This window comes from Notolepis coatsorum (genome assembly GCF_963971535.1).
Source record: "Notolepis coatsorum genome assembly, contig: SCAFFOLD_93, whole genome shotgun sequence".
Classification (NCBI taxonomy): Eukaryota; Metazoa; Chordata; class Actinopteri; order Aulopiformes; family Paralepididae; genus Notolepis; species Notolepis coatsorum.
Genome location: NW_028173116.1, coordinates 348,422 through 363,981, shown reverse-complemented (window position 1 = coordinate 363,981; position 15,560 = coordinate 348,422). Strand labels below are relative to the sequence as shown.

At 51.9% G+C, this 15,560-nt stretch overlaps 1 protein-coding gene across 1 annotated transcript in view; it reads right to left on the bottom strand.

The window, feature by feature from the left end:
* Positions 1 to 569: 569 nt before the first annotated feature.
* The window catches only part of LOC311247876 (pyroglutamyl-peptidase 1-like), a gene marked incomplete at both ends in the record, with an annotated part of 30,518 nt that continues 15,527 nt past the window's right edge, over positions 570 to 15,560 (bottom strand). Inside the window, 2 exons of the mRNA XM_084338859.1 lie at positions 570 to 792; positions 1,985 to 2,217. Coding sequence (XP_084194985.1) covers positions 570 to 792; positions 1,985 to 2,217 — 456 coding nt within the window. The remainder of the gene's footprint in view (positions 793 to 1,984; positions 2,218 to 15,560) is intronic.

Here is a 15,560-nt window from a genome sequence, read left to right as displayed (position 1 = left end):
ATTAAGAAGACAAAGTTAAATAATGTGGAACACAATCAACCGTTAGCCCCAAAGGTAACTTCTATTACTATTCCTAACCCTATAAGGTGCATCGGTAGAAGACACATTTGGGGTATTAGATTGCAATGACAACAGTATAAACTTGCCACAATGTGATAATATAAACGTGTGTGAACTACAATAGTAGTATTCCTGCTCCCGAAATTATTATTATAATTTTTTTTATTCACTTCTGTGTTTCATGGATTTCACGTTACTGGACCACAAAATATCCTTGAACACAGCGTTTCAAGTTCCGAAGTAGTGGGACAAAAGCTTCAGTTACAACTTGAGCAACATTTGCTTTTTGCAATCCCATTGTTTCTTCATAATTTGAAGAAATACATAACTGATCCAGGTCCAACACAAAGGAGAAGGACTAGCTTAAAAAAAGAAAAAAAAGACAACAATGAAATGAGAAAACTGAAAATGTCCAATGGTAGTTTTGAATATGCACCAATAGAGATAGTAAAAATAAAATAAATAAAAAGGTTTGGCTACTTGAGGTTAAGTGCAGTTTCTTTCTTGTGTCAGGGGGCAGATAGGCTTAGTTGGCATTTGGAGGTCAAATGCTGGCATTGGATCTTCTCTTCTTCTTGGCCCAGACACTCCAGCATCTCTTGCACGATGGCCTGCAGCGCACGGCCCAGGTCTTCCCCGCTGTAAGGCTTTCCGACAGGGGGCACGTGAACAAATGCAGAGCGCCCGTGGCTCAAGTACAGAGAGGTATAGTAGGTGAAGTCACAGAGATATCTGTTAAAGGAGACAGCATTGGATCAAATAGATAGGGTCCTAGCTTAAATAGATTAAAGAGACAGGTAGAGCTGCCGCGGTATTGATGTTTTCCTTACCGCACAAATTTGCAAAATATTTCCTACCGCCGCGGTTATTACCGCACGCACACAAAAAATTAAAAAAAAAAGTTTGAATGCATTTTTTTTTTTAGTAGTAGTCTACTCTTTATAGCATATAGCCTGCCTCTAGTCTAAATGTCTATCTTTAGAGGATGACTTTGCAGCATGAATATTGTTTGGGATTAGGCAAGCACGCATTAGTTATTGAAAGTGAAACACGGATTCGAAGTTTCCCCTCTGGTCGTGCGCAGTTCACTCGGTGTCGCGGGCAGGGGTGGTTACCCCTAACCCCCCCGACCCTTTCTTATTATTATTACTATAAAGTTACTACTTTATAATAAAGGCATTCGTTTTGTGGCATTAACATTATATAGTTATACGTTCAATAACATCAGCGTATTTACCGGACCATAGCAAGGCAAGCAATACTCTATTCATATCTCAGTTCCTTTCTTTGCTCAGAGCGTGCTGAGTTGTCCCATTCTGCGGTCTGTTAATAAAGTTTTCAATCAGACAAGTGTATAGAACGAAGGGCTTTTATTATAACATTCGTTGCAGACAGTAAAATCATTATGTCTCGTTTAGTACTCCTGAGGAGCGATGGTAGTCCACTCCGGCGGAGAGTTAAAGCTAACGTTATTAGCCGTGTTGTGATGAGCTGACATTCAGGACGTAAAAACCTAATACGCGCTTGCCGATTGGTGGTAACACACTGCATGCCGCTACAACGTGTGACGCGTCTCTCTTCTGACCAATCAGTGGTCTGCAATGTTTCACATGACTTTTCTGGTACCCAATAGGGTCGCTTGGAACCTCGATAGAGGAGTAGGGTATATCTGCAGAGCCGCAAGCCCAACGAGAGGAGGGTAATTTATTATTATTATTATAAAAAACAGCGGTGACGCGGTATTCAGCCTACTCTGCGGTGGCCGTGATGTAACAGCGATACCGCGGTAATGCGGTAATCGCGGCAGCTCTAGAGACAGGTCCACAGAAAATGCAAATAAATAAAGATCAATTCATTATTGTGTCAAATCTTTCGGAAATTGCACTTCAAAGTGCTCGCTTATGGAATATAAAAAGACAGTTACCTTCCGGCGTCTTTGGAAACGGACACGGCGACTCCCAGCTCTGAGGCTTTCACTCTCTTGCAGACGGATTCCATGTCAATAACCGAATCGAGGCAATCGGGGCCTCCTACGATGCAACACTGCGAGTCTGGACAGAAGCTGCTGTTGTCCAGGCCCTTGTAGCCACGGTTGTGGCCACACTTTTCCAACGTGACGGTGGTGGCCATACCCGAGACTCCAACGTGAACTACCAACTGGTTTTCCACAGAAAGAAAAACAGGAACAATCAAAGCGTTAGTAAGCCTAAGAAATAATGTTTGATTTAAAATTGGAATCATTTGCATAGGTTCAATGTCAACGATAGCAGTTGAGTTGGCGTGAGGTGGCATGAGGTGGCACCCTCAAGACCCCTCCGCTCTACATCTTCTGGTGCCTCTACAAGACGCCGGAAGTGGTCACGTTTACACCCTTCCATTATCTTTTCCATCCGTGGAGCTGCTCATATGCACTTTAACCAGGTGGAACGTTGTTATGAAGAAAAGGGAGAAATTACGCAATGTTGGACTTTCGCCAGAGGTTCGCTGGCCCCCGGAACCTTCTCGGCACGTCCAGACGGAATGTCTGTCCTATTCTGTGCTTTCCTCGTCGCTTGGCAGCGGACCGATGGGCTACGCGCAGCGTTTGGCAGTCGAGCCACGCCGTGCTCAGGTAGGACCTACGCCGACAGGCGTTGGTACTGGCATATTCGATACTGCTCGTTGTCTCGTGAGACGACCGGGCGATGTATTGGCGCGGGGGGCTGGGTATTTGGATAAACGTGGTCATCATGACTCATTGTTGAATGTTTTTCCAATTATCCTAGCGCGCGCAGCTGATGCTAATGCTAAAGTGTTTGGGGCGCCGTTCCCATGTGCCCCACCGGGGCTGTCTCCACTCTTCCCTCCTCTTAACCATTTCATTGCTGACGGTCAATTGGTGTCTAATGTTGGGGGTTTAGCTGAGGCTTATTTACCCTTTACACGGGTGGATGGGCTGACGACAGGGTCCAGGACAGGTGTGCCGTGCTTAGAGGAGCAGGTGGCATCGGTCCTTTGCCCTGGCATGGTTGAACGGTATCCCACCCGGAAGCCGACGCCGGAGGGCGAGTCGGCCCGGCAGGTGGCTGAGTGGGACAGAATTTAGCGGCGACCAGTAACATTGCTCATTTGGCTGCTTTTCTGTCCACAATGGTGTCGGGCGGTGGGGCCTTAGGGCCAGCCGACGTCAAAAACATCGCACAAGTTTTTGAGGTTATTCAGCTTTTGACCCAGCCGCAGGCTATAACCGCAGGGAGGGCTAGGATGCTGTCAACGCTTGTTCACAGGCATCTTTGGTTGGAGCAGTCTCCCCTTGAGGAGGAGATGAGACTTCCCCTCCTCAGGGCTCCCCTCTCCGCGGATGGACTTTTTAGTCTGTCCGCGGGGGCACGGGCGGTATTTGACCTGGGCTCCATGCCGCGCAGCCAGAGGTGAGGGCACAGCCTGTGACCTGGACACAAAGAGAACAGGTGGTCACGAGGGCGACAGCCTCGGCGGCCGAGGGATCGGCTATATTAGATGGGCACGCCCTGAAAAACCGTTGTCATCTAGCTGTGTCTAGCACGCTCTCCGGTTACTCCCCCCCGCTACACTACAGGACTCAGGGCTGATTTGTCCCCTTTGGCTGCTGGCCGCGGTCTTCCAGTGAAGCGCAAGCGGCCCCACATTTCGCTTCTCATGGAGACAGGGGCTGACACCCAGTTGCTAGCTAGGCCTGGGTCTGTCTATGAGAATGCTGTGCTGTCAGGCGGCTCCCACACCACACGTCCTGCGTCTGTGTTTGGTGAGCCTGGTGTGTCTGTCGACGGAGCAGGGTTCCCTGTATCTAAAAAATTTTGTCAGAGGGGGAACCCTAGGCCCAGGAGGTCGCAGCATGGGTTCCCCCAGCCCCGCCCTCGCCAGGCCGGGTATTACGTTAGTGCCTCCCCCGGCCGGAAGTCAGGCATGCGTAATTTTGGTGGTAGTAATATCACTACAGGGCTACGGTGTGTAGGGACTCACCCTATCGGGCAGCGTGGGGACCACACACCTTGCATGTCCAGCTGCAGAGCAGGCTGTCCTCAAGCAGTCTATGCCGGGAAGATGCTCAGCGGGGGAGCCTATGATGGCCGCTCTCCCCATATCAGGCCGGCCCTTCCCTTGGGTGCGATTGCCTCGTTGGTAGAGTCAGGGTGCGATATCCCGGCTCCGCGAGACACCCTGCTCGCGCGGTTGGCGAGTCCAGGGTTGACAACGCACAGCGGGAGGGACCAGGCCACCTATCTACGGTTCCTGGCAGACGAGCGCCAGTTGGCTGCAGGCCGCTTTGGGATTATCACCACGTATGGTTACGGAAGTGCCATATGTCGGCGTGGATGGAGAGAACGCTGAGGGTGGGCTTGTGTTGCAGTTTACACACCCCCACCCTCCGTTTTTGGGTTTGGTACAGACTCTGTTGTCAAGGTCCACGGCAGTGACAGCCCTGGCCGAGGAGATTCACTCTCTGGTGGCGAAGCAGGCCGTCGTAGTGGTCCCAAGGGAGGATGCGATGAATGGCGTTTACTCCCGGTATTTTCTGGTGCCCAAGAAATCGGGAGGTGTCAGACCCATACTGGACCTGTCTGCGTTCAATCGGCTGATTGTGACGAGGAGGTTCAGAATGTTGACCGTCAAACACCTGTTAAGCCCTGTCAGAGTGGGAGACTGGTTCACCTCCATAGACCTGAAGGATGCGTATTTTCACGTCCCGATCTTCCCCCCTCACAGGAAATTCCTGCGTTTCCTCTTTCAGGGCGTAGAGTACGAATAACAGAGGCTGCCGTTCGGCTACTCTCTGGCTCCTCGCACATTCACCAAGTGCGTGGGGACCGTGCTGGGACCTCTGCGGCGTCATGGGATATGAATTGTATTCTACCTCGACGACATTCTGGTCCTCAGCCGGTCAGAGGAGGTCGCCAGGTCTCATACCAGGCAGGTGGTCGAATTCCTCACCAGTCTGGGTTTTGCTGTGAACTGGAAGAAGAGTACTCCTCTTCCCAGTCAACAGGTGGAGTACTTGGGCTTGGTTCTAAGCTCAAGGTCTATGAGGGCAACCCTCTCAGAGTGGCGGCGAGAGGATATTCTCTGCGCGCTCAGGAGGTTCCGTCCTGGCAGGACGGTTACGGCGCTGTCCGTGATGCGCCTGCTCGGTATGATGGCATCCGTGGTCACCGCGGGCCCTATCTCAGGCATGCAGAACTCTGTTTCTGCCTCCTGTTCTGGGGAAGCCTCTAATAGCTTGGCTGCTGAAAGGGTGAATCTGGAGGGGATGGGTCTTAACCCTACGGTGGTTAACACCATCCAGAACGTGCGCGCTCCGTCCACTACCGCGGTTTACGCAGGGAAGTGGCGTATGTTTCAAGAGTGGTGTGAGGTTGGGAGCCTGGACCCGGTGTCATGCCCCCTGGACTCGGTTCTTTCCTTCCTCCAGTCTATCCTGAATAGGCTGTCGGCCTCAACAGTGAAGGTATACGCTGCAGCTATATCTTCTTGTCATCTGGGCTTTGAGGGCAGAACGCTGTTCAGCCACCCTCTAGTGAAACGTTTCCTGCTTGGCGCACGGCATCTCAAGCCTGTGGAACGTTCTCTGTCTTCGAGTTGGGACCTCCAACTGGTCCTAGGACGGTTGTCGGAGGTCCCGTTTGAGCCTCTTGAGCAGGCGCCGTTGGATCGACTGTCTTTAAGACCGCGTTCCTTTTGGCCATCACCTATGCTAAACGCGTGGGTGAGCTGTGTGCTCTCTCTGTGCGGTCTGAGTGCCTGTCTATTCAGGCCGATAGCGGGGCGACTCTGAGGCCTAATCCAGTCTTTGTGCCAAAGAATATTCTGAGCTCTTTTCGCTCCAGGGATATTGTGATTCAGGCTTTTCACCCTCCTCCTCACGTTAGTGAGTTGGAGGCGAGCCTTCACCTGTCGTGTCCTGTCTGTGCACTGGGGGTTTACCTTAGTCGCATGCAGGATCTCAGGGCTATCAACTGTTTGTTTGTTACGGTGGCTCTCGCGCGGGTAAGGCGCTGTCCAAGCAACGCCTGTCACACTGGTTGTGCGAGGGCATTGCCCTTTGCTACACGTTGGCTGGAGAGGTTCCCCCCAGGGGCGTCAGGGCACACTCCACTTGTGGTGTGGCGGCCTCCGCTGCCCTGTTGGGGGGGGCCTCGGTGGAGGACATCTGCGCTGCGGCCTCCTGGTCCTCCCCGGGGCCTTTCGTTAGGTTTTACCTCATGGACATGACTGGGGTTTCTGTCTCCCAGGCAGTCCTGAGGTCCGGGACCTCTCCTGCGTCCCGCCATCAGGTGGGCTAGCAGGTGTGTGTGGGTGTGGACCGCAGAGTGCTGTGTCACACGTGGTCCCGAGTGCACTGTGCGTTATTGGGTGACTGGTTTCCTTTTTCGCACATTGGTTGTAGTTGACTGCCTTCCCCCCCTTCGTTAGGACGGGCGGGTGGACGGGACTCCCCTCCTCCCTGGCGGGGGCTTACGGGCCCTCAGGGGGTGCATTTGACGTGGCCACACGTCCGCTCTGCCCCTTTTGATCTCAGTAGGCCAGTATGATAATATAACGAAGGTTATCCTTATCCTATAACCCTAGTTATATGAATACTGGCTGAGCGTCTCGCTCTTCAGCGCCCTGAGGTCCCTTTGGATGTTTTCCACGTATGAAATTCGATCTTGGAAGGGTGTAAACGTGACCACTTCCGGCGTCTTGTAGAGCAGGGATTAAAGCAAAAAGAAATCTCCTGACTGAACTTTTTTCAGGCCAAGTCATATTCTTATTTTAACCTCCACTATATATTTTTATTTAATAGCGTTAGCGTTTTAAGGGAACTAGATAATTTTGAACATCTTTTCTATTGCCAGTTTGCTTTTACGTAATATCAATGCTGTTTTCAATTCATTAAATGAAACTGATTGCAAGGGTTGACTGACTTTGTCATACAAATAAACAAATCTACATACTGTAACCTTTCAGTATTGTGTATAGTTCAAATTCAGTATTGTCTATAGTTCAAATTCAGTATTGTGTATAGTTCAAATTCAGTATTGTGTATAGTTCAAATTCAGTATTGTGTATAGTTCAAATTATATATTGTCTATAGTTCAAATTATGTATTGTGTATAGTTCAAATTATGCAGGGCTCGAAATTAACATTTTTACTTGGTAGCACTGGTGCTCCCAACTTCAAAAAGTTGGGAGCACGGCTCGAGCCCAGCTCTCCGCATTGCATTCAGCTTTGCTGGTCGTTACACTATTAGGGGGTGGGAAGCTGATGGGTGGGGATCGGACGTTGTGGACAGCGACTCCTACAGGTTGGTTGGTGCGCCTGCGCAGTAGAATCAGGAAGCGACGGGGGCGGCGTCCCTCCAAAGCGCAGACCCCCGACGCTGAAAGATCACGCAGTGCAGGTGAAAAGATGCGACGGCTGCTACCTCGAGTACCGGAGGGGACTCGTGCAATGTATGGCTTCGTCCACATTACAGCCGGCTTGTGGGAGGCATGAAACAGCGTTCGAGACAGGGGAGGGTAGAATTGGACGCTACGAAATTGGGATGGGAGAAAAATTTAAAATGGCAGAAAAAGTAGATAAAAAAAAATTGGGAGCACCAGCAAAAATTTAGGAGCACCCACCTAAATGTAAGGAGCACCAACAATATATATGTAATATATTTTTTGTATTGATAAAAAAAATTACAATATAACAGTACTGTAATGCAGTAAAACAGTGAAAGTAGCCTTGAACTATAGTACAGTGTAGACCTAGTAGTGTAGCCTATAGTGTAACTAGGCATGTGCCGGTATGACATTTTGAGGGTACGATAACCTTGGGCAAAAATACCACGGTTTCACGGTATTCGGTACATTAAAAAAATCCCCCATTGAACCAAACGTATTACAGTGCACAATAAGCTTTTCTGTAAGTGTTATTTATGAATGTGTGAAGACTGTCTGTATTACACACAGAGGGAACTGTCTGACCACTTTAAAACTAAGTACAGTGTTCTGAAGGGCCAGATTAACATTGAGAATCTACGTTTTATTGTTTTATATAACTTGTATATTATTTATATATATAAGCTATATCCCTTTAAGCCTCCGTTTGAATCATAGCATTATTCGCTTTCCTCATTGGATAATGCCCTTGACGTCGGCGGCGCCTAGAATCGCGCCCCTGAGACAAGTTCAAAGACGAGTCTGGACTTGTTGGGACATGCCTGGGGCGGGGCCAGCGCATTGATCCCAGACAAGAGCTTCGGCTTCGCACTAGAAAGCCCTCTAAGTATATATATCGTGGAAGGCGCGAACAGTAGCAGTTCGTCTAGCAAGCAAACAGTGGTTGGTTCGTTCGTCAGTACAACGGTGAAGTTCAACCTAATACCCAGTAACGTGAAGTTCGTCCGGAGTAATGCAACAGCAGTAGTTGAACCTAGCGTATAGCAGAGTCAAGTTCGACCTAACTTAATGTGAAGTAAAGAGTCGTCATTTAGTGTGAATCGTATTACAGCAGTTCGTTCGGTGTGCAGCATTAACAAGCAGTTCGTTCGTTTAGTAACTAGCGTGAACCTTAGCAAGTGTGTGTGGACTTAAAGTAATTAGTGCCAGCACACGAGGTGGGCCTAGTAGCAGAACTATTGGACATGTGCGCATTGGAACCTACCGCGGCGATATTGTAGAACCATTATTGGTTGGATTATAGTGCTTGTGGAAACGTAGTACCGTGGAGAAGAGCATCGTTAATACCCTCGTCGTTTGGATTTAACTACCCTGAGGATTCTACATCGGGCTAACTTCGTGGACGAAGCTGGCTGGCTATCATCATTGCTATCGGGCATTGGATTACAGCTATTACCTTGCTGCCGAGCACTTGGATTATAAAGACCGGATCCGTATGAGAACCCCTTTTCTTCAAGTGAACAGCCTGAGTATCCGTACATTCTTCCTTCCTCTGGAGCTTACAACTCTGGGAGGATATCACCAGTCTCCAGCTGTACCCTCGTTTTGCCCCCCTATATTGCCATCCCACGCCAGGCAGCGTCTGGTCTAGTATACCTAGCCTAGGAATTATTCATTCCCACTGACTTTGCTACTCTCTGACTTTCTAATATCATTCGCCATAAAAGAGCGACCCAGTAATTGACAGTTGTATCTTCTGCATAATAATAAATACTGTAAATTATATCTCCTTGTCACCGTGCCGTCTATTCTGAGTGTCTGCCATAATTAACTGTACTGTCTGGCAAGTAATAATAATAATAATATGTAGTAGTGGTTTAATCTATCACAATCTTTAATACAGTCAGGGTTTTGTAACCCCTCAGTTACAATTGGTCCTTCGAGCCGGAGGGTATCAGTAATTCTAATCATATTAATAGTAATATGGCCAGCGGCGGACACTCTCCAAACGGCTCTCCCAAACTAGCGCGCCCTAGGCGCCAACGTCAGCCCCCTCCACAATTGGAGGACTACGCTGTCGTTTTACCACCTAGCTTATCTAAAAAGACGTTAAGCACGGATAAAACTAATAGTTTAAGCATGCCCAACCCTATCGACTTGTCGGCCCCTCTAGTAGAGACCCCAGCGGGTTCAAACGAAACTGACTTAGCTCACGGGGGGGACAAGCGGGACATGACGTGACTATGCCCAAAGACCATAGCGCCACCGAGATGGACCTCGGAGCGCCGGAGGATAAAGACAGCGCCACCGAGATGGACTTCGGAGCGCAAGAGGATAAAGAGCACGCACCCGAGATAGACCTTGGCGCGCACCAAAGAGAAGAGTACCGCGTCTCAGAGATGGACCTCGGAGCGCAGGAGAAGATAAGAAGCAGCGCCCTCGAGATGGACCTCGGAGCGCGTAAAGAGAACAGGTCAACGCCAAGTCCTGTCAACTCCAGATCACCCTCATCAGCGGCATCCCCAAGCGAGGCCGACCAGAGACTAGCGCAAGCCCTGATCGCCACGCTGACAGCTTCAACCGAAAGAGACCGCCTCCAGGGTGAGCGTGAACGTCTCCAGGCGCAACAAGAGAGTGAGCGTAACCGCCTACAGAGTGAACGCGAACGCCTCCGACTGGAAGAGAGTCGCCTCCAGGCTGACGCCGCGATGACCATCAGACTGGAAGAGAGGCGCCTCCAGGTTGAAGAAAACATCCAGCGAGACCGCGCCAATGCACAACGCGAGGCGGAAAGAGACCGTCTGCAGGCGCAGATGATAGAGCAAGTGCTCCAGAGGGCGACCCCCCACTCCTCCACCCGGAGCTGCCGGAGATCATCACGACACGGGTCGAGGGCACCTTCCCCTCCCCGACCAATCTATACGGGACCCAGCCAACGGGAAGATCCCGCCTACGTCGCCGAGAAACTAACTAAGAGACTTCAAGGCCTAGCGGAGGACGAGGGAGGACAACAAGCCCACCAGCACGAACCTATTTCGGACCAGGAGGCACAGTACAGCCCCGACCTCAGCCCCGAGACGCTGCGTTATGAACCCCCGACCCAACCCAGGGGTGAGTTTAATCAACAGTCAGCACCGAGGAGCAGTACCTGGGGGCCCGGCCTCTGGTTCCCACCCAGCACTAACCCACGACCCCACGTACGGGGAGACTCGCCAAGGAGGCCTCTCCCCCTACGCGCATCGGTGTCACAGCCATCCATGGCATCTTACATTGGGACACCCACATTCCCAGACTTTACGCGTGAGGACAGAGCACAGTATACTGAACTACGCATGTGTTTAGAGACTATTATGTCCGAAGTACAGGACGAGTCCTACAAATATGCCATCCTCCTCAAGCACCTTAAAGTACCCAGAGCGCACAACATAGCGCTGGCATATTCTAACTCAAGAACCCCCTACTCTGATGCCCTGGTGGCCCTCGACGCGCGTTATGGATGTACATGGGACTATGTAATTCAAGAAATACGGGAGATTGAACGCCTCCCCCCAGCTAAAGACAATAGAGCCCTGGATGACCTATCTATAAAGGTACAATCCCTGGTAGGGATGCTCGGGTCACAGAAGGAGAAGGGGAGATATGAACTATACGCCAACTCCAACGTGGAGCGGATACTGGAGAAGCTCCCCCCAGCCCGTCAAGAGCGCTTTCGGCGGCAGAGAGACCACCGTGACCCCCACGGCCCAGAACAATCCCTCCTAGACCTTGCTGACTTCCTAGCCAGGGAGGTCAGCAGTCTACGAATAGACACATTCGCGTGGGGTGGCTCTAACCCTAAAGATGGACCGAGAAGGTTCAACGACAACCGCCGGTCCGTGACCATGATGCACCAGGCCGAGTCAGTGCCGCGGCACAAGAGCCATAACACCCCCCCCCGCGAAGGGAAAATGGAAGATCGCCTGCCAGTATTGTGACCACGAACACTGGCTATCTCAATGCGACACCTTTAAGAAGTTGACCGCTGAAGAAGTGAGTCAGTGGATTAAAGCGAACCGCCGCTGCTTCCGCTGCGCGCGCAGCCACATGGCAGCTGAGTGCCGCCTGAAGAAAAGATGCAGCAAGTGTGACGGCGCCCACCTGGAGGTCCTACACGAGAGCAACAAGCGGAGACCCGCATCACAAAGCAGCTCGAGAGCAGACGTCCTATACATAGACCCTGCGAAGAGCGGGAGCTCCCGAGTGCTCCTTAAGGTGGTCCGAGTGCTCCTGAGCTACGAGGACAAGGTCCTGGACACCTACGCCGTCCTCGACGACGGGTCAGAAAAGACTCTCCTCCTCGCTTCCGCCGCAGCCCAGTTGGGCCTGCGGGGTACCGAGGAAACAATGACAATCCGTACCATTCGGCGAGACCTAAAAACAATAAAGGGTGAAAACGTCTCATTCACAATAGCAGCGGTCGAGCAGCCCGAGAAGCGGTACAGCATCACCAAGGCATTTACAAGCCACGACATAGGTCTGTCACGCTATGACTACCCCATCCCACAGCTGATGGAGAAGTACGCGCACCTACGCCGACTGCCTATACCGCTCATCGACGGCGCCACACCGACACTGCTCATAGGCTCCGACCACGCAGACCTCATCGTCCCAACGGACGCGGTCCACATCGGACCCAGAGGCTGCCCAGCCGCGGTCAAGACCCGCCTGGGCTGGACGCTCCAAGGCCCCCTCTCCGGGCCTTCCAACCGACCAACGTCTACACGCTGCCTCTACACGAAGGTGAGCGACCAAGACACTACCCTCTTGCAGCACGTCGAGAGACTATGGACATTAGACTCGCTGCCATTTAAGAACGAACGTAAACTAGTTCGCTCCAAGGAAGACAAGTACGCCATAGCTCTCCTCGAGCAGAAGACCAAGAGGGTCGAGGTCGACGGAGTGATGAGATACGCGACTCCACTCTTGAGGCGGGAGGGGATGCCCACCCTGCACGCATCAAAAGAAGTGACACAACGCTATCTACAGAACACCGAGCGGCGTCTTGCTAAAGACCCCCCTCAAGCAACGATATACCGCGCCAAGATCGACAAGCTGATCACGGCTGGACATATAAAGAAAATCGACGACCACGAGGCAGACCAGACGACTGAGTCCTGGTACGTGCCCCATCACAAGGTCCACCACAACGGCAAGAACCGCATTGTATTTAACTGCAGTTATCAGATTGGACTACAGAACCTGAATAACTTGCTCCTGCCCGGCCCGACACTCGGCCCCTCCCTCCTCGGCGTACTACTACGTTACCGCCAGGACAAAGTAGCCATCAGCGGCGACATCAAAGGAATGTTCCTACAAGTGCGACTGATGGAGGAAGACAAGCCCCTGCTGCGGTTCCTGTGGAGAGAGAGGATCGACGATGAACAACCCTCAATCTATCAATGGGAGGTCCTCCCATTCGGCACCACATGCAGCCCATGCTGCGCCACGTTCGCGCTACAGAAGCACGTGGCCGAAGACCCTGGAGCCGACGAGGAGGTCAGACAGCGTGGAAAAGAGTTTCTACGTGGACAACTGCCTACAGAGCGTATCTACGCCAGAAGAAGCTGAGAGCATCTTGCTGAAGCTACGAGCCTCCCTGGTCAAAGGCGGATTCGACCTTAGGCAATGGGCCAGCAGTGACCCTCACGTACTCCGCAGCCTCCCCCCAGAGACAAAGGCAGCAAGCAGCGAGACCTGGATGGCGACCACCCCAGGTGAAGCACAGGAAATGACATTGGGCCTCGTCTGGCGTTTCAAAACAGACTCGCTCCATTACAAGCACACACCCCTGACCAAGGAGCAGGGAAGGTCGACCCCTCTACCGACCACTCGGCGGAGTGTGTACCGAACACTCGCAAGCCAATACGACCCGCTTGGGTGTATCCTACCTTACACCACTCGGGCGAAGATGCTGGTGCGAGAACTGTGGGACAAGGAGCAGGGCTGGGACGACCCCATACCCGAGCACCTGGCTTCCACCTGGAGAGAATGGGAGGGAGAACTCGACTCACTCCAAGATGTGAACATTCGACGGAGCTACTTCCCCCCTACAGTGCGGCTGGAGACGTGTCAGATAGACCTGCACGTCTTCAGTGACGCCTCCGAAGTGGCTTACGGATCGGTAGCTTACCTGAGAGCCCGAGAAGAGGGAGGAGAAGTACATATAGCCTTCGTCCTGGCCCGCTCGAGGATAGCTCCCCGCAAGCAGCAGTCGATCCCGCGTCTAGAGCTCTGCGCAGCTCTGGTAGGCGCGCAACTCGCCACGCTGATACAAAGTGAACTCACCATAACGGTGCGAAAGACAATCCTGTGGTCAGACTCTATGACTGTGCTCACTTGGATCCAGTCCGACTCCTGTCGATACAAAGTTTTCGTCGGAGTCCGAGTCACCGAGATCCAAGACTTGGTAGGATCAGCATGTTGGAGATACGTTGACACCAAGCAGAACCCAGCGGATGTCATCACACGGGGGATGTCCTTAGACGACCTCACACGTCTTAACCCTTACAGTGACGGTCCTGAGTTCCTCAAGCTCCCGGAGGAGAAGTGGCCTACCCCCACACCACGGGAGGCGAGTCAAGAGGAGGCAGAGATCAAGAAGTCTATGTTCTGCGGGCTGACGCACGCCCCGGCTCCAACGGACCCGAACCTAGACGACTGCTTAACTCTTGAGAGTGCTCAGAAAAGGACATTCTTGTGGCACCACCCTGAGGTTCCCCCCACCACAGACCTTGACGCATCGAACTACAAAGAAATCCTCCAGACCATGAGTACGGACTCATTCCTCATGTCCTTCCGGAGATTCCAAGCCCGGAGAGGAACCCCATCTGTGTTGTTGTCCGACCAAGGGACAAACTTCAGAGGAGGAGACAGAGAACTGAGAGAGAGCTTCCTGGCTATGGGTGAAGAACTTAAGACCCGCCTCGCTCCCACTCAGATCACATTCCAGTTCAACCCCCCGAACGCCCCTCATTTCGGGGGAACCTGGGAAAGAGAAGTCCGTTCTATAAAGACTGCTATGTACACCGTACTTGGGGCCCAGACCGTGGTGGAGGAAGTCCTGATGACAGTCCTCACGGAGATCGAGGGCGTCTTGACCTCTAAGCCCCTCGGTTACGTCTCAAGTGATGTAGCAGACGTCGACCCAGTCACCCCAAACTATCTCTTGATGGGGCGGCTGGACCCTGCCCTTCCACAGGCTGTGTACAGACAAGATGAGATGAACGGCCGGAGAATGTGGAGACACAGCCAAGTATTGGCCGACCAGTTTTGGACCCGCTTCCTCCTCCATTATCTACCGTCCCTCCAAGCCCGTCAGAAGTGGGTAAAGGACAGGGACAACCTGAAGGTGGACACAGTCGTCATGATAATAGACCAGTCACTACCCCGAGCTACGTGGCCGGCCGGCCGGCCGGCCGCGTGAGCAGAGTGATTACTGGTGCCGATGGGGAGGTCAGAGCGGCAGAAGTCATAGTCCAAGGGCGGACTTACACCCGACCTGTGGCGAAGTTGATAGAGCTGCCGGAGATCCCTGACTCCCCTGATGACGACCATGACCCACTGACTTTGTAGATTGCCCTACTCCTCACAACAAGTATGGAGAAGTTGACTGGACCCTAATATTAATCTGTGCTCCCTTTACTAATTAGGTGCGGACTAATTAGGAGGCGGCTGTTCTGAAGGGCCAGATTAACATTGAGAATCTACGTTTTATTGTTTTATATAACTTGTATATTATTTATATATATAAGCTATATCCCTTTAAGCCTCCGTTTGAATCATAGCATTATTCGCTTTCCTCATTGGATAATGCCCTTGACGTCGGCGGCGCCTAGAATCGCGCCCCTGAGACAAGTTCAAAGACGAGTCTGGACTTGTTGGGACATGCCTGGGGCGGGGCCAGCGCATTGATCCCAGACAAGAGCTTCGGCTGCGCACTAGAAAGCCCTCTAAGTATATATATCGTGGAAGGCGCGAACAGTAGCAGTTCGTCTAGCAAGCAAACAGTGGTTCGTTCGTTCGTCAGTACAACGGTGAAGTTCAACCTAATACCCAGTAACGTGAAGTTCGTCCGG